The following is a 19,114-nucleotide window of genomic DNA, read 5'->3' as shown; positions in this document are numbered from 1 at the left end:
TGTTGCGTTTTCTGCAGCTCACCAGTCAAGTTGTCTTTTGTGGAGCATCCCCCTCAAAACAACACAACAACACCAATGATTTGTTGGTCAAGTCTGGGACAAAGGTGTCTGTTCTCCAGCGACTGGAATTTGCACGGGAAGATGGCTTGACTTTGAGAGACATACAGCGAGATGTCAGCGAGTACCAGGGGTAGGAAAAAAAAAAAAGGTTTGAAGGATGTGGTAGTTTCTGTATAATTTAAGGCCCCGTTTACTATGTTGTAGTTTTAAAACAGCCCTTCAGAATGAAATAGTTGTTTCATCTTGTATTCCTGAAAAAGTCTGTGCAAACTATATATATATATATATATATATATATATATATATATATATATATATATATATATATATATATATATATATATGATGATTAGAAAAAATGTATTGCATAAACAACATGGCTCTGGCAGTTGTATTTTATGGGCTTCATAAAAATGTTTTGCGAACGTAAATTAGGCTTCATGAACATTGACATGAAGAAAACGTGTCCAAAGTGAGCGTAACCGCACCATTCTGTGCACCGTTAAAATGGTCACTAAGCATTTAAGTGTTCTTAATAAGTCTTAACAAGTCTTGTTGTACTTGCACATAAATGAATGGCGATGATTGTTTGTGGAACAGTTTATTACGTTTGGTGATTTATTTGTTATGCAAACGAATAGAGGTAATTTATATGTTTATATTGTCACTATAGCATCACGTGATGATTAAGTATGGTAGTAGAGTCTGTGATTATATGCGTGTTATCAAGTTAATCGCGTTAGGATATTGTTTAATTGTTACTGTGTAATTATAATAAAGTACGTTGGCCTATTTACAACATATATATTTGTATTGCTTTGTTATTTTAGACTGAGGAAGTATCTGATGACAAAATAATTTGTAATATTTTTTATTGATTGTGCCCATAATATTTACTATACACATATCGTATTAGATAAGCATTGATTTAACAAGATGATGACTTGTAGTGAAAGATGACAATATATTTGGTTGCTAGAATAGCTGTTTAGAGTTAACTAACATTGTGTAAGATTTTATCAATTCAAATGTTGAAATGTCTATTTTAATTAGTAGTATGCATTATAGTTAACTGTGCTAATGTAAAGCAACAATTCGTTTTTTCAGGTGTTCTGAGAGTTGTTTGCCATGAGGTGCCATGTAAACTTTCAGTCATTGTGTCAGACTCATTTCTGCAGTGATGTTCTATTAAAAGATATAAATAAATGTTTGCTGAAATGTGAGGGTGTACTCAATTTTGTGACATACTGTATATAAAAGCAATTCCATGCAAATGTCAACCTTCTCATGAAAATTTTTTACCAAAATAGCGAAAAAATGTCTATGTTGTTTCCTTAGGCTTGTTTGGTACAGTACTGTAAAAATGCTCAAGCATGTTTTTGTCAATGTTTTCAAACAATTATATGTAATTTATCAAAGTCCCACAAGTGCCAGTTTCACATGTCACATCCATAACCAAGTGTTTTCTTCATAAATCCAAAAATGTTAAATAAAATAAAACTCATTCATTTTGTTCTATAGTAAGCCAACTGTTATCCATTTGATTAGCATAATCTATTTTGGGTTGTGTAGTTAAATTCGCAGAATTTTTACAAAGTATGTAGTATACTGTAAATTTGCATACTTTTTTGGTGACATCCATAATGCATGTTTATTTTCCTCTATAAATTATGCAAAAATGCTTACAGATTGATATTTTTGTGATTCCATTAACTTTGTGGTTAGTTGCGACTGTGGTTGTAACTGTTACAATTGACCGGGTAGATGGAGGCAAATAGTGTCACAGAAGCCACTGGTGAAAGTGAAGAATGATTTATTTGACACAAAGTGAAGACAAAAATTCAGCAAAAAGGTGAAAGTGACACAATTACAATAAAAATAAATAAACAAACTTTACAATGTATATACAGGTTTGTTCAGCTAAATCAAGGAAATGACCTGAACAAAATTTGTTCGCAATACTCTGACACAACACAACCTTCTCCTACAACAACCCACTCCAAGTGAATGTTTGGGGCCATTTTATAGTATTGGCCCCACCCATGGGTTCAACCATTTTATTGGTAGTAGGTTGACATGTAGACAAAAAAAACATAAAAAGACATTCAACATAAGTATAAATTAATGCAAGTAAATGAATTTGCATACAAAACTCAAAATACAAAACAACAAATAACCAATACAAATTTAAACAACAAAACTGTGATTTTTATTTACTGACCAGGGGGTTGTGACCCTGATGATGTCATGGAAAATGGCTGCTCCAAAGTGAAGGCAGAAAAAACCTGTATAAATGGCTTTGTTTGAAAGTTAAACATGTTTGGTGCTGAGAAGTGGAAACTGGGAAGTATATGTAAACTCTCTATGTTTGGTTAATAAATGATGTTTAAAGGAAAATGTGTCTGTAGTTATTTCAGTGTGAATGGGAAGATGATATGGGCTATTGTTTGACATAAAAGTGAAATTTTTACATAAACACAATGCTAATCTTGACAAAAAAAAACAACATATACACATTACACAAACCCACACATGCACAATACAAATAACACAAAAGTCCATGTTTAAAAGCATGTATTTTATGTAAGAGTGCAATGTGATACTCAAAATCAATGGTGGTTTAAGCGCTCCTTTTGATGTACAGAGGGGTGTTAGACAGGGTTGTGCTATGTCAGGAATGTTATATTCCATTGCCATTGAACCTCTTCTACACAGACTAAGAGCGGAATTAAAAGGTTTTTCTATACCCCACTGTAATGCTCAAGTGCAACTTTCAGCATATGCAGATGATGTTTTTTATAACTAACACTGATGGTGTAAGAAGACTGGAATGTATTAACATTAACAATTTTAAAAAGATTTCTTCTGCCAAAGTTAATTGGGAAAAAAGTGAAGAACTTCTCATAGGTGACTGGAAAAGGGACCCTCCCTTTTACCTGGAGGATTAAAATGGAAGAGGGGTTTTTTAAAATACCTTGGAGTTCATCTAGGTGAAAGTGACTTTGTTCAACAAAACTGGAACGGATTGCTTGAAAAAATTTAAAGTCGTTTACAGAAGTGGAAATGGTTGCTTCCACAACTTTCTTACAGAGGGCGAACACTCATTATTAACAATTTGGTGAGTTCCTCTATGTGGCATAAACTTGCTTGTGTTGATCCACCTGCTGGACTCTTACCAAAAATTCAAGGAGAACTGGTCAACTTCTTTTGGGACAATTTGCACTGGACACCTCAAAGTGTTCTGTTTCTGCCAAGAGATGAAGGTGGCCAAGGGTTGGTGAATCTTGTGAGCAGGGGAGCCACATATAGACTACAATTCGTTCAGAAGTTGTTGTATGGGCCTGAAAATCTCGTGTGGAGGCCTTTAGCTCAATGCATCCTACGTGGAATAAATGGCTTGAATCTTCATGTGTCACTTTTTTTGACAGATAATGTGCATCTAGATCTGACTGGAATACCTTCTTTCTACAAAAGTATTTTTAAAGTATGGGGACTTTTTAAACATTTACAGGCAGATTCAACAACATCTCTTTTCTGGCTGCTTGAAGAACCAGTACTTCTTGGCAGTCGCCTTGATGTAACAAAAGATGATACCCCAGGACTAAAAGAATTGCTTATTTCCAACAAAATGACCAAACTAAGAGACATTGTTGGACAAGGCGGGTTTTGGACTAAGAGATGCAGAAAATGTTGCTTTATATATGGGAATTAGATCGGTGAGGTTTGTTACAAAATTTTTGAATGTTTTGAAAAGTTTTTTAAATGAAAAATAAAAAATTTTAATTGAAGGTTACAGTCAAGGTATTATTTTCCCTAATGATCAAGATTGTTTCCCAGACATTAGACTTACACCTAAGATTGAAAATTCTGGGATTAATAGTCCATTGTTATGCTTTAAGGAAAATGGGAATGTTGATTTTAGTACAGTTAAAGGGAAAGTGCTTTATAAAAATATTGTGAAACTAAATAATAAGTGTACTTTAAAAGAGAGATCTGACACTGTGTGGAGAGATAAACTGTGTTTAGTAGAAGAAGAAAAACCAGAATGGAGAATATTGTATAAACCACCATTGAATAAAAGATCGGGGGATTTGCAGTGGAGAATTTTACACGGTGCTATAGCTGTTAATGCATTTGTGACTAAAATAAATTCTAGTGTGAGTGATCAATGTCCGTTTTGTTTAGAAAGGGAAACAATTTTTCACTGTTTTATGTATTGTAAAAGACTTGCTCCTCTGTTTGATCTTTTAAATGTTTTAGTTTCTTTACTTGGTTTTTTATTTACGAAACAATGTTTTATATTAGGTTTTAAATATAAAAGACAAAACAAATATAAATGTCAATTATTGAATTTTATTTTTGGTCAAGCAAAATCAGCTATTTATATTACAAGAAAAAATGAAATAGAAAAGAGGAATGGTAAAAACATTGTAGAAGTTTTTAAAAACCTAGTAAAATCAAGAATTATTGTTGATTTTAATTACTATAAAATGATGAAAGCAATTAATGTGTTTAAAATTGAATGGTGTTGCGATGATGGCTTGTGTTCTGTCATTAATGAAGAGCTGTTTTTTATAAATGAATTGATTTGAGCTGTAAATCAATTGTTAAATAATTGCTTGTTAATAAAAGGATTTGTAAAATCAAAAAATCTCTCTCTCTCACACACACACACACACACACACACACACACACACACACACACACACACACACACACACACACACACTCTCTCTCTCAAACACACACACACAGACAACATGCATCACACACACACACACACAAATACAGACACTCTCACATGCACACAATCAAGCACACATACTCTCTCACACACAAGCGCACACACACACACACACTGCTGCTGACTGCTCCCGCAGAGGATTCTGGGTAAATCTCTCGTCAGTCTTCAGCTCAGTTTCACTGATGATCCAGGATAAAGCCTAAACCCAGCACAGAGCGGCTCAGTGAATGTGGTCTGGACTGAGTGGATGAGGCTCATTGTGTCTCTATAGATGTTGTAGAAGATCAGAGTTCCTGCACTGTGATCCACAAACACTCCTATTCTCCTGCTGAGCGCCTTCACTGGGAGATCAGTGTCTGTGTCATTGTGACTGAATGAGAAACTGGAGGAAACACAGCGCAAACTCCAGGACTGAGCATTATTTCCAAACAAACACTCATGTCCCTTCCTCCTGATGCTCTTATATGACACTGATATACACACATGATCATCTCCACTCCAGTCAATCTCCCAGTAACAGCGTCCACACACACTCTCTCTGCACAACACCTGACGATGAACATCAAATCTGTGTGGATGATCAGGATACGGCTGATTCTCTCTCACACTCTTCACCTCTCTGTTCTCCTCAGACAGAATGAGTTGAGTGTGTGCTGTGTTTGGATCCAGAGTGAGGAAACAGACATCTGAACACAAGAACACACACATTTACAACCACAGCTGTGTGTGTGTGTGTGTGTGTGTGTGTGTGCGCTTGTGTGTTCATAGCTGTTTGTGTGTGTGTCTGTCTATAAGAGAGTGTGTATGTGAGAAAGAGAGAGAATGTGTGTGTGTTTATGTGTGTGTGAGAGTGTGTATGTGTTTGAGTGTGTTTGTTTGAGAAAGAGGATGCGTGTGTGTGTGAGAGAGAGTGTGTTTGTGTGTGTATGTGTTTATGTGTGAAAGTGTGTGTGTTTGAGAAAGAGGATGCGTTTGTGTGTGTGCGTGTGAGAGAGAAGTGTATGTGTGTGTGCGTGTGTGAGAGAGAGCATGTGTTTGTGTGTGTGTGTGTGTGTGAGAGAGAGAGAGAGAGAAAGAGAGTGTGTGTTTGATTGTGTGTGTGTGTGTGTGAGCGCATGTGTTCATAGCTGTTTGTGTGTCTGTCTGTCTGTGTGTGTAAGAGAGTGTGTGAGTGTGTGCGAGAGAGAGAATGTGTGTGTGTGTGTGTGTGAGAGAATATGTGTGCATGTGTGTGTATATGCGTGTGCATGTGGTTGCGTGTGTGTGAGTGTGTGTGAGAGACTGTGTGTGTGTGTGCATGTGGTTGCGAGTGTGTGTGTTTGTGTGTGTGAGTTTGTGAGTGTGTGTGTGCGCGTGCGCGTGTGTGTATATGCTCATATGCGTGTGTGCAAATGCGTGTGTGTCGTGTGTGTCTGTGAGAGTGTGTGTGTCTGCGTGTGTGTGTGTGTGTATGTGCGTGTGTGTGAGTGTATGTGTAGTCCTACATTTGTGCAGTCCTGCTGTAATCCTCGTGTGTGTGCGTGTGTGTGTGTGCGTGCGTGAGTTTGAGTGTGCGTGTGTGTGTGTGTGTCTGTGTGTGAGTTTGTGTGTATATGTGTGTGTGTGTGTAGTCCTACATTTGCGTGGTCCTGCTGTAATCCTCGTGTGTCCTCCATGATCCAGACTGTAAACACACACAGATGGAGAGAATGAGCTGTTTAGTTTCCCCCTCAGCTAATAAGCTAAAGCTAGCACTGAGCCGCTCAGCTACACGCTCCAAACTCTTGAGCTAAAACACACAACACTTGTTGGTTGAGCCGGGATGCACAATGAATGTAACACAGTGCGTTCTTTTCCTCTGCTGTTGGTGAAGCGAGCGCAGATACTGCTCATGTTGATGGAGACACCCTGCTGCAACATTCATTTATTACAGTGATCACACTTAGCTTTGCCATCGTTCTTCAGCACATGCAGCCTTTGAGCACATGTTGCAGTCCATCTCTAAACTATGTTCAGATTATTAAAGCTGCTCGCCAGCGCCCAAGTTCCTGACAGATTAGCAAGTGAAAAATACACATGTGTGCACAGAGAAGAGGAATCCAGATGTTGATTTTAGAACAAGAGTCTGAACATTAGTCCAAGTGTCTGATTCCAGAATCTGAATCCATCTTCAATCCCCAACCCTATTCCTGACCTGATATTGTAGGATTCTTCAGCAGAAATGGAGGAAGAAGTTTCTCTGCTCAGCTCAAATGCTGAAACTGTACAGTGTGTCCCGCTTAATGTCACTGTAACTGAGCCAATACACTCCAACATTTACAGAGGAGATTCATTTCACACTCAATGATTTGCTCTTCATAGACATGACTGGAATACTCTACAAGCTGTATCTTCTGTCTGTCCTCACCCCATAACCCTCACAGAAAACTGAAGCTGATCACAAAAGAGCTTTCTAGTGTCTTTTTAAAGCCATTCAGTGTAAAAGCACAAGGCCAGTGATGCTCCACATACTTGAGTTTGTCCAGTGTGTAGTTTGGATCCTCCAGTTGTTCAGAGAGCAGCTTGACTCCTGAATCTCCTGGATGATTGTAGCTCAGATCCAGCTCTCTCAGGTGTGAGGGGTTTGAAGTCAGAGCTGAAGACAGAAAACCACAGCCTTCCTCTGTCACCATACAGCCAGACAATCTACAAACACAGCAATAGTCCACATCACACAGTTGGATAATCACACATCTCTTTGTGTTGTGAAGATGCTGACTGCTGTTTCTGCTCATGTCAACAGCAGTGATAAACACACACATCCTGATCAGCTCTCCTTATTGATCGCATCAGCAAACACACACACTCACACACTCAACAAGGACTCGACATCATCTGTAGAAGTTTATATCAATATAAATAAAATATTACCCCAGCACATTTGGGCTCCACATCTGGTAAGACTTAAGGGCTGTTCACACAGAAATGTTGAATGTTGACACCCACACACAGACACAACCTGGTAAAGTTTTCAAACAGTGAACTGAGACTGCAACTATTAGTGAAATCTATATTAAAGCTCTTCAAATATGATTTAGATTTACAGTAATTGTTTTTCATGTTTAAATCTGATTTATTCTTGTGTTTAAAGCGTTTGTCATTCCTCTACTTCAGTGTCTCAGACTCATTCAGAAATGATTATTAAATGCTGGATTAATGCACAAGAGAGTTTGGCGAACACGTTTTACACCATTTCAAATATATATTATATGTGCGGCTGTATAAGTCACATACAGCGCTCAGCATAATGGAGGACAGCCCATTCTGAAAACCAAGACTTTCCTCCATTTCTCAGTCAATATAGGCAGTGTATTCTGCTGCATTTAAACAGAACACATTTATTAAACAGATTTATTCATGAACATCATATTTTAGTCACCAAACATAATCAGAAATTGAAAGATAATACAATTAAATTCAGGCTAAATATAAATTTGTATTTAATATTTTTCTATAACATATAAATTTGAGTGTACTAGTTTTTACACCGTTATCATGAGTTATTTGGTTAGATGAGCTCCAGATTTGGCTAATCTATTGTATATGCACAAATATAATACTGTAGAGCTTCCTATTAAACTATGAATGTAAAAGAGAGATTAGTGAGGGCTGTACTTATATATGCTGAGCACTGTATATTGTTCACCCAGAGTGTTTACATGGTCACACAGCAGTAACACAACAAGCATTGAGTTTGGGCTAGCTTCTGCAGATGGACATTGCTGTACACTGCCCTTGATGGGTGAGTGGGGGAGTGTCTGTTGTCTCTCCGGTGTGAATTATTCATGAGCATTGTCACTCACACATACAGCTGAGATCAGCCAAAACAAACTTAACAAAATGTAGATCATTGTAATGTTTTCTCTGAATGAGAGAACAGAATAATTTCACATAATTGTGCAGTAAATATTCTAGTCTACAAGACTGCTTACTCTAAACTCTTGTTCAGGCACATTCAGTCTGGTTTTAGATTCGTATTTCAGCTACATTTGTTTCTCTAAAACCTACTAACCACACATAATATTTATCTCTACAAAACAGATGTCAGGGCATGTCAAAACATCTCAGGGGTCCCAAAATCACCTCAGACCCCTGAGGGTTAACTACAGGTATAGTATGTTAACATGTTCAAGCATGAAGAGCTCTAATATGAAACTGTCTGACTGTAGTTATTGTAGAGTGGAGAATCATTTACCTCAGTGTGTCCAGTTTACAGTGTTGACTCTTCAGTCCATCAGAGAGCTTCTTCACTCCTGAATCCTGCAGGTGATTGTTACTCAGGTCCAGCTCTCTCAGCACACAGTTTGAGGATTGTAGAGCTGAAGACAAACTCTCACAGCACTCAACAGTGAGATTACATGCGGCCAATCTGAGAAAGAAGAACACACATTACTAAAAACCACACTGTTAATGTGATCTGATTGATTGATTTTTTTTTTTTTTTGTTACATCAGACAGGTGTTTGAACTCAGACCTCAGTGTGTCCAGTTTACAGTGTTGACTCTTCAGTCCATCAGAGAGCTTCTTCACTCCTGAATCCTGCAGGTCATTGTTACTCAGGTCCAGCTCTCTCAGCACACAGTTTGAGGATTGTAGAGCTGAAGACAAACTCTCACAGCACTGAACAGTGAGTTTACATGCGGCCAATCTGAGAAAGAAGAACACAGATTACATTAACAGTGTGATTTCAGTCATTCATCTGATGTAAAAACAAACTATGAGGTTAATAATATGACTAAACTATTGGAATTTGTGTCAATTAGAATTATTGACTATTGTTATTTAATAAAACTGAATATTAAATGTCATCTAATATATTCCTGAACATGTTTAATGTAAAAAAAAAAACGCAAAATGTTAGTTCAGATAAGAGGACCACAAGACTTTATATATTTATGAACCTGCAAAATGCAAATGATCAGAGCCTGTCAAACCTGCTGCCGGGTCCAGAAACCTCATCAGACCTCATCCACATTGCTTCTCTTGTTTCATTTATTTATTTATTTTTGTCAGAATGACTAAACATCTGACAAATTCCTAAATATATCTTTCCAATAAACCAATTTAAAGATAAACTATAAATATGATCATTAAAAATATAAAATATAAATAAAGATTTAGAGGTAATTAAATAAAATAATCATTAAAATACACTGATTTCCTGAACTGATTAAGAAAAAGAGCAACTTTCATTTGAGAAGCAGCATTTTGCAGTTTCTCCACTAATGCTCTTAAATATATCTGGACATTTCCATCTCAATCAAAACACTTTTAATGTTGTAGAGTGGAGAATCATTTACCTCAGTGTGTCCAGTTTACAGTGTTGACTCTTCAGTCCATCAGAGAGCTTCTTCACTCCTGAATCCTGCAGGTGATTGTTACTCAGGTCCAACTCTCTCAGCACACAGTTTGAGGATTGTAGAGCTGAAGACAAACTCTCACAGCACTCAACAGTAAGATTACACCACTGCAGTCTGTGTAGAGGACAAACAGCAACACAATCAGCAGTAGGAAATGAGCAGTGTTGAGTGTTCATGAGTCCAGTCTACAGTGATAAAAGCAACACTGGAAATAAACTATATATATATACTGCTCAAACAATAAAGGGAACACTAAAATAACACATCCTAGATCTGAATGACTGAAATATTCTTATTAAATACTTTGTTCTTTACACAGTTGAATGTGCTGACAACAAAATCACACAGACATGATCACTGGAAATCAAATGTATTAACCCATGGAGGACTGGATTAGGAGTCACACTCAAAGCTGTAGTGAACTGCAGGAATTGCTGACACACTCCAGACACATGAGGTCCAGCATTGCCTTGCATTAGGAGGAATCCAGGGTCAACCAGACCGTATATGGTCTCACAAGGGTCTGAGGATCTCATCTCAGTACCTAATGGCAGTCAGGCTACCTCATGGTGTTGTACCATGGTGTTGGGCTGCAACCCCCACCTGTGGACATCGGGCCCTCATACCACCCTCATGCCTCAGAACAAGCCTGTTTATTTCATTTAGAAATATCTTTTTATTTTTTTATTGATTGAATCTACATTAAACTAAAGCTGTATTTCCCCATTTATATGACTGTACTGAATTATTGAACAGATTATTAATAACTAATCAGAGAGCATTTTACTGAGCTCAGTGTAAAGTTTAGTGTTTAGGCCTACAGTAAATGTAATATTAGAGGCATGTCTGCGGCGAGACGGTAATACTGTGTCTAAAATTACACTATTTCTCTGATCAGAAAACAAACACAATTATCCAAGAGCAACACTGTGTTAGATTTGAGCAAATACACATCAACAAATGTCCTATTCAGCTGGAGGAGCACAGGGATTTACAGGGATTTGAGTTATTTTCCAGGATAAACTGTAAAGCAAATGAAGTAGATTATTAAATAAGTACAAATGTTGTTTGTGTGAGTAAAAAGTCAAGAAAAGTTTGTTAAATACGTTTAGAAATGCTGAAATAAATGAGCAAATAAGGAAACAGAACACTGCCGCCGCGTCCCCATGCAGTAATATGGTGTATCAGCGATCTCACAGGGGGACGATATGGCCAGCTAAAGATTTTCTGTTAAAGCAGGGCAGTGATTCACTAAACTGATCTGAGTCTTCAGTGCAGACTGATGTGTGTCTTCTGTGATCAATCAATGAATACTCACAGAGCTCTTCTGCAGTTTCTCACAGCTGCTGTCAGTCTCCGTCTTCCCTCAGCTGATGTGTTGAATTTATTAGAGTCTAACTCATCCAGCGGCTCCTCTGACATCTCAATCATGTAGGAGATTGTTGAGCAGTGAGCAGGAGAGAGATACTCCTCTGAGTGTTTGTCTGATTTCACAAACTCCTGAATCTCTCTGGCCAGAGTCTGATCTTTCACCTCCAGCAGACAGAGGAACAGATTGATGGATCTTTCAGCTGAGAGACCGTTATCTCTCTTGATCTGGTCTTTAATGTACTGTGTGATTCTCCGGATGTTCTCTGAGCTCTCCTCTGTGTGTGTCAGCAGATCCTGGAAGAGTCTCTGATTGGACTCCAGTGAGACGCCCAGCAGGAACCGCAGGAACAGATCCAGATGACCATTACTACTCCTGACAGCTTTAACTACTGCTAAACTAAGCAGAAAATACAGAGACTTCTCAGAGCTGGACTGTAGATATTGATCATCTGAATATTCTCTGTCATAATCATCTGAATATTCTCTCTCATAAATCCCCCTCAGCTGTTCTCTGTTCTCTGTTAAATGGCAGTAAAACACAAAGAAAGCAGCCAGAAACTCCTGAAAGCTGAGATGGATGAAGCTGTAGACTTTCCTCTGATGAATCACAGATTCCTCCTTGAAGATCTCAGTGCAGATCCCAGAATACACTGAGGCGTCAGCGACGTCTATGCCGCTCTCAATCAGGTCCTCCTCATAGAACATCACATTGCCCTTCATCAGCTGTCTGAAAGCCACTTCAGCAAGTTTGAGGATCACTCCTCTGTTGGACTGCAGGAGTTTCTCTGGATCTCTCTCTTCATACTTCTGCTTCCTCATGTTGATCTGAATCAGCAGGAAGTGGATGTACATCTCAGTCAGAGTTTGAGGGATTTCTGCACTCACATCTTCTTCCAGGAGCTTCTGAAGCACAGTGGAGGAGATCCAGCAGAAGACGGGTATGTGGCACATGATCTGGAGGCTTCTTGCTCTTCTGATGTGGGAGATGATTCTGCTGGCTTGATGCTCGTCGCTGATTCTCTTCCTGAAATATTCCTCCTTCTGAGGCTCAGTGAATCCCTGAATCTCTGTCAGACGCTTGATGTATCTGGAGGGGATCTGATGGGCTGCTGCTGGTCTGGAGGTGATCCAGATGAGAGCAGAGGGAAGCAGATCTCCTTTCAGGAGGCTCCACATCAACACAGCCACTGATGAAGATTCAGTCACAGCACAAACTTTCTCCTCATCTGAAAAGTTGAGTGTGATTCTGCTTTCATCCAGACCATCAAAGATGAACACAACTCTACACTGCTCATAAATCTTGGGCTCCAGATCTTCAAGTTCAGGATGAAAGTCCAGCAGAAGTCTATGAAGACTGTACTGATGATCTCTGATCAAGTTCAGCTCTCGAAATGGAAGCACAAACATGAAATCTACATCCTGATGGTCTTTTCCCTCGGCCCAGTCCAGAATGAACTTCTGCACAGAGACGGTTTTCCCGATTCCAGCGATGCCTTTAGTGAGAACAGTCTTGATCTGGGCTTTCTCCTTCTTGATCTTCTCCTCATGTCCTGCTCCAGCTGAGGCTTTAAAGATGTCATTGCAGTAGACTGGAGTGTGTTGTGAGGGTTTTGTTCTGGCTCTTTTCTCCATCTGTAAAACCTCATGTTCTTCATTCACTCCTTCACTCTCTCCTTCTATGATGTAGAGCTGTGTGTAGATGCTGTTAAGGAGGGTTTGAGTCTCTCCATGGTTGATTCCCTCAAATAATCTCTCATACTTGTTCTTCATGCTGGTTTTGTGCTGCTCTTTGACTCTCTGAAGTTCATCATGTTCTGGTTGGAGTGAATCCTGCTGCAGGTCTCCAGTCTGATCATCTCTATCCACACTGCAGGAACAACAACAACACAAAGAGTCAATGAGTGCACCCAATATTCATGCCTCATGACTCATAAAGGATGTAAAAAAGGGAGACACCCAAGACAGCCAACATTATAGAACACAATTTATTAAAGAGACTCTTTTAAACATATTAAGTATAATAAAAATGTCCTGATGAATACTGAAATACAGTTCATGTGTGATGAATAATGTACAGCACTAAATACCTTTGGGCAGATGATGGTGATTTCTCACTGAATACTGGTGGAAGACCCATTGACCCGTCACTCTTCAGAGACACAGCGCTGGACACACATGATCCTGATCTCACACTGCACACATTAGAGGAAAAGGAGCATCACAACCTCAAGGTGATTTTTAAGGTGTAAGATAAACCTTTCATGAGTAAAATTTCAGATCAATATAGCCATCAGATCATTATTATACTCTTCTGAATATGTGAATCACAGACCAACACTCCCACTTGTGTCTCCTGTGTTCAAAGTTTTTGATTGAAGTCAATATTCATATTAAATATTTTTACGTGGAGTTTACTCACAGCTCTGTGCATTCTTCTGTCACATTTTTTTCTTCTTCTTATACTACATTTTTTGCTAATTGTACAGCAGAATTTATGCAGAATGATTTTGTAAGTATTGTGATAGTGTATCTTAATCATAGTTGTAACTTAAAACTTAATACATGAAATAAAAACTTTTAAACTTATTTCATGCTTACAATGTTAATCCATTTAGATCCACATATTTGGTAAACACAGTAAGACTTTCATTTAATAAATCTACTAATAGACAAATAATATGACTTCACAAACTGTATTGTAAATAAATCTAATTAACATTTTTTATATTAGTCAATAATATTACTAAAATTAATTTATAAACTGAATAATATAAATGTACACACATTTACGCTGGTAAATAAATAGACTCAGTGGTGGGATAAAAACCTGCATATTCCTGCACACAGAGATTGCATGTGGGTCAAGCTATTACTAATAATGAAACCGAATGATACGTTTATTATAGTATTATATAGTTTTTAATGTATATATTATTAAAAAAAATCACAAGGTGCAAGAGGTGAACAGTGTGATTTGTTGCTTTTTTCAGATCAGCACAACAGTAATTTTCATGTTTTGTGTCATGTTGTTAAAATAGCACATCCGTTTGCACCACTTTGTGGACTCATGGGTGATACGGTCTATAAAGGATGTGTATTAAGGTTATTTTGAAGAACTGAAATAGACCGCACCATTGAGCACAGATCAAGCTGTCTGTAATCTAGAATGATCTAAGCACATTTGCTGAAGCTGTAAACTGAAGCTTTGTCCATCATTTGATCAGGCAATAGCAACACAAATAAGTGCATTGTTGTTGGTCTTTGTTCTTCAGAGAAAGTGTTGAAATAATGGTGTAAAAACAGAGTCAATACCTGTGTTTCTCTGAGAGAGAGTCCTTTACTCGCTCCTCTGCCATACTGCAGCTAAAACACCAATGCAGACATTAGCAGAGCTTTCAGGAAACAATTATACACACACACACACACACACACACACACACACACATATACATATATATATATATATATATATATATATATATATATATATATATATATATATATATATATATATATCTGACATCTCAGCTGTTTCACATTTGATTTAAGGTAAATGCATGTTATATAGAGTTTATCAAGAGAAGTTCAGGTTCAGCCAATTGTTGATTTAGTGAGTATTAAAATGTCTCTCTACTAAAGAGGATATTTGGTTAATGAGTTACTCTGACGGTCAAAGGTTAAATGCAGTGTTGTTTAAGGATCGTCAGCTTGTTGTTTTCAGCAGCTTTTCTTCCTGTTCAACTGAAGGTCTGCTTTAACTTTACTTTTGATTTGGTGACTCTGAATGTTTAGAGTTATATTTAATGCTGAATTATTGGACACTATTGAGTCAGTCTGATATAGAAGAGCACAAACACTTTAAAGGGATTAAAAATAAAGCTTTTAGACACAGTGTTTAAATGAGTGTGTTTGACTCAGTGTTTAATCTGTGTTTGAGGATTAGATCTTCAGGATCAGACATTTAAATCACACTCACACATATAAACCCTTCATCATCTCCACAAATCAGCGTAATGTAGAAGTGTTAAACTCACATGCAGAAGTACAGACGCTCTTGTGCAGCAGGAACACAATCTGAGCTCTTTCACTCTTTCACTTCACTAAAACACACCTGTGTGATCTACAGGTATATCCTCAAATATTATTGGCTCCACAGAGTGACACTGACATGAATATTAATGAGATTATCCTGACTGTGGGCGTGTTCTGAAGACAACACACAAACCACTGGAGCTGAAGATATCTGTGCAGATTCTCTGAGCACGAGTGTGTTGATGGAAAATTTAGAAAAGGTATTTAAGATGAAATCTGAGAGGTCACTGGAGAATATTTACAGTAATGTTGAACCTATAAAATAAGATTAGAGATTTATATATAAATAAGTACACCTCATACAGATCTCTCTGTTATATTATTATTTTCAATAGGATGCTGTTCAATAATATTCAATAAGTGTGTTTATACAATTTGTTGAAAAGATTTTGGGATTTAATAGTAATTTAGGACTGATTGACAGCTATACCTTATACCATCATAAGCCCACTTTACAGTCAGCAGCCATTTTGCAGGGTGCAGAGCAGTCTTTAAACACTCCAATGGTAAACCCCTGAGAAATTCAAACTCCAGGCAAGAAAGTATGGAACAAAATCAATGCCAAAAGTCTTGAATTAAAAAGCTTGTTGAATATCACAAACTGAAAAAATTAATACACCGTATTAACAAGTTCTTGCATTTTAATGACTTGAATTCCAGGGTTTGTATTTTTAGGTCCTGAAATTTAACATATCTGTTTATTTAAGCTGTGAATATTTCAATGAAAAATATTTCAAACACGTTTTCATACTTAAAAATTCAATAATTCATATTCAATTTTCAGATTTCACTTACAAAATATTCAATACCCTTTAAAAATACGATGTATAATATTTAAAAGGTAATTTTCAGTTCATTTTATTTTAGTTCAAATATTCGCTTCCATAAATTCAGTGGATCAAATTCGACTGTTAAAATTCAACATTACAGGGAGTTCCGGTTATGGCGCCTGAGGAGTAGACGTGCGCGTGGTCAGCTCCCAAAAAACTTTTCAGTTTTGTCTATTAACATCAGTGATTTTGTTAGTTTCTGACAGTATTCGTTTATTTACTGTTCTGCAACATATTTTATCTTTGAAATGTCAAAAGGAAGGGGCAGACAGGTCGATAAAGAAGGTTCTCCTTCGCCAAATGCTAACGTCACGTTGGCCGAGATTCGTGCGCTACATGACGATCTTAGAGCCTCGATCGCAGAGGATTTTAAAACATCTTTTGAAAGTTTGGCAACCAAGCTTGACAATATTCAATCCACGGTGGCTGATCATGACCTTCGCATCGGAAACCTCGAGTCCGGTGCTACAGAGTTTGGTCAGCAACTCGATCAACTCAACGCTACGTGTTTGCGGCTCCAGAAGGACAACGAGTGGCTAAAAGCTAAAGTTTCCGATCTTGAAAGTCGCAGAAATGGCTTGCTTTGGTTTCGGAAGCCAACAGTTTCATCCAGAGTTCGAGCTAGTAGCAAACGAGTTGAATTAGACTCTACTATGTACAGTCATTAATGTCTTTCTGGCCGCCTCCCTCTCCAAGGATGCTATAGGATGTACCTGTGGATTTGAGATATAAACCTGCTCAGTATAAAGACTTTTCCGTGCTTGAACTTAAAAGCTCATTTTTTTATTTATAGTAGGCTGAATTGTAGGCTTGCAGTTTATTTTCCCCTTTTTTTTTTTACATTGCATATTATGCTGCTTTGTTGTTGTTTTTTTATATCGATCTAAATAAGGGATGACTAGTACTTGGATTTTGGTTTAGATTCACAATAAGCTCAGTCAGGCTTTTTATACTGCAAGCAGAATTTACTTTTTGACCTTTTTTATTACTTAAAGAACAGCCTGGGAGGTTGGCCCAGCGGTTTTTATATTGGACATTGTTAAATTTGATAAAGCTATGTTGATGTTGCTTAGTTAAAAACTTACTGCAAACTATTTTATGTTATGTTAAAATCCAATCTACTTAGATTTGTGCTTATTTTGTGAGGCATAGTGTTACTGCCATTTTGTATTTTGTGTGCGATTGCTTCGCCTTTCTTTTTTCTCTTCCACCAATTTGTTTTGCAGTCTAAGTTTGTCAGTAAGCATTGAATGAAAAACAAAAATTTAATATTACTGATGTAACTATTATGTTTGGGAGGACTAGGAGTTAGGAAACCTGCCTGTTATGGTAAAGTGGGTTCAGCTGCAGTTCTTGTTGTCAGCTGGGGAAAGGGTGGGTTTAAGAGTGGGTTTATCTTTTTTTCCCTTTCTTTCTTTTTTTCCTTTGTTACTGTTGTTTTGTTTTTGTTGTGCTTTTTTTTTTCTTTTTGCATTTTTGTGTGCAATCACTTTTACTGCATTTTGTATCCTCATAATGCTTCTAGCCACCTGCTATGTTGGCTGTGCATACTTGGGGGTGGGTTCTCATAGACTCGATCACGCTTGTAGTATTTGTTATTAATGTCCCTCATGAGTAACAAGGTAGCAACGCGTGGTGTACTAAAATTCACTAGTTGGAATGTTAAGGGGCTTAACTCCCCAGTGAAGCGAAATAAAGTTCTTAACTATTTAAAACATTTAAATACTAGCATTGCCTTTATCCAAGAAACACACCTTATGCCTGCTGATCATCTAAAGATAAGAAAGGGATGGGTAGGTCAGCTTTACCATTCTAGTTTCCAGAGTAAGTCCCGAGGTGTAGCTATTCTCATCCACAAATCGATTCCCTTTTCAGTCTCTGAGGTTATTTCGGATCCTAATGGGCGTTTTGTTATTCTCAGAGGACAAATAAACGGAGCTCGCTTGGTTTTGGCTAACGTATATGGACCTAATTGGGACGATGAGGCATTTTTCAAAAAAATTTTGTTTTCCCTCCCTGATTTACACTCAAACCAACTAATTCTAGGTGGGGATTTTAACTGTTGTTTAGACCCTCTTCTAGACCGCTCATCTTCCAGACTCTGTGCACAGTCTAAATCTAGTAGGATCATTCAGCTTTTTATGGAGCAATATGCTGTTTCTGATGTTTGGCGCTTTTTAAATCCGAATACAAAAAAATCTCATTTTTTTCTCCTGTCCATCACTCTTTTTCCCTTATAGATTACTTTTTGGTTGATAATAATTTGCTTCCATTGATTAGTTCATGTGTTTATAATGCTATAGTAATTTCAGATCATGCCGCTGTTACATTTGATCTGGCTCTTCCTGGCTTTTCAATGTCTAGGCCACCCTGGCGTTTTAACTCCTTACTACTTAAAGATCCTGAGTTTATAGAAGTTATTAATGATCGTATTGATCTATTTATCTCTACAAATCTCTCTCCAGAAGTTTCACCTAAAACTATATGGGAGGCATGCAAGGCTTACTTAAGGGGAGAAATTATCTCATATGCAGCATACAAGAAAAAAATAATGAACGAAAGTAGGGTCAAGCTTCTTAATTTGTTGTCAGACCTTCAGGCTAAATGTGCTAACTCAACAGACCCTGACCTTTTTGCTC

General features: G+C 37.6%; 1 protein-coding gene across 1 annotated transcript; it reads right to left on the bottom strand.

Annotated features, from left to right (window-relative positions):
* Window positions 1-4,392: 4,392 nt before the first annotated feature.
* Window positions 4,393-15,668, bottom strand: si:dkey-59l11.10. Its single transcript, NM_001444618.1, has 10 exons — window positions 15,588-15,668; window positions 14,866-14,916; window positions 13,641-13,745; window positions 11,501-13,420; window positions 10,123-10,296; window positions 9,297-9,470; window positions 9,018-9,191; window positions 7,295-7,468; window positions 6,421-6,467; window positions 4,393-5,490 (listed from the first exon to the last, which is right to left on the bottom strand). The coding sequence occupies exons 2-10, from the start codon at window positions 14,907-14,909 to the stop codon at window positions 4,970-4,972; spliced, it is 3,333 nt and encodes a 1,110-aa protein (NP_001431547.1). The 5' UTR covers window positions 14,910-14,916; window positions 15,588-15,668; the 3' UTR covers window positions 4,393-4,969.
* Between the last annotated feature and the right edge of the window lie 3,446 nt (window positions 15,669-19,114).

Source organism: Danio rerio, chromosome 4 (assembly GCF_052040795.2).
Source record: "Danio rerio strain M-AB ecotype USA chromosome 4, GRCz13ab, whole genome shotgun sequence".
In the NCBI taxonomy this organism is placed as follows: domain Eukaryota; kingdom Metazoa; phylum Chordata; class Actinopteri; order Cypriniformes; family Danionidae; genus Danio; species Danio rerio.
This window is presented reverse-complemented; position numbering and strand designations above follow the sequence as displayed.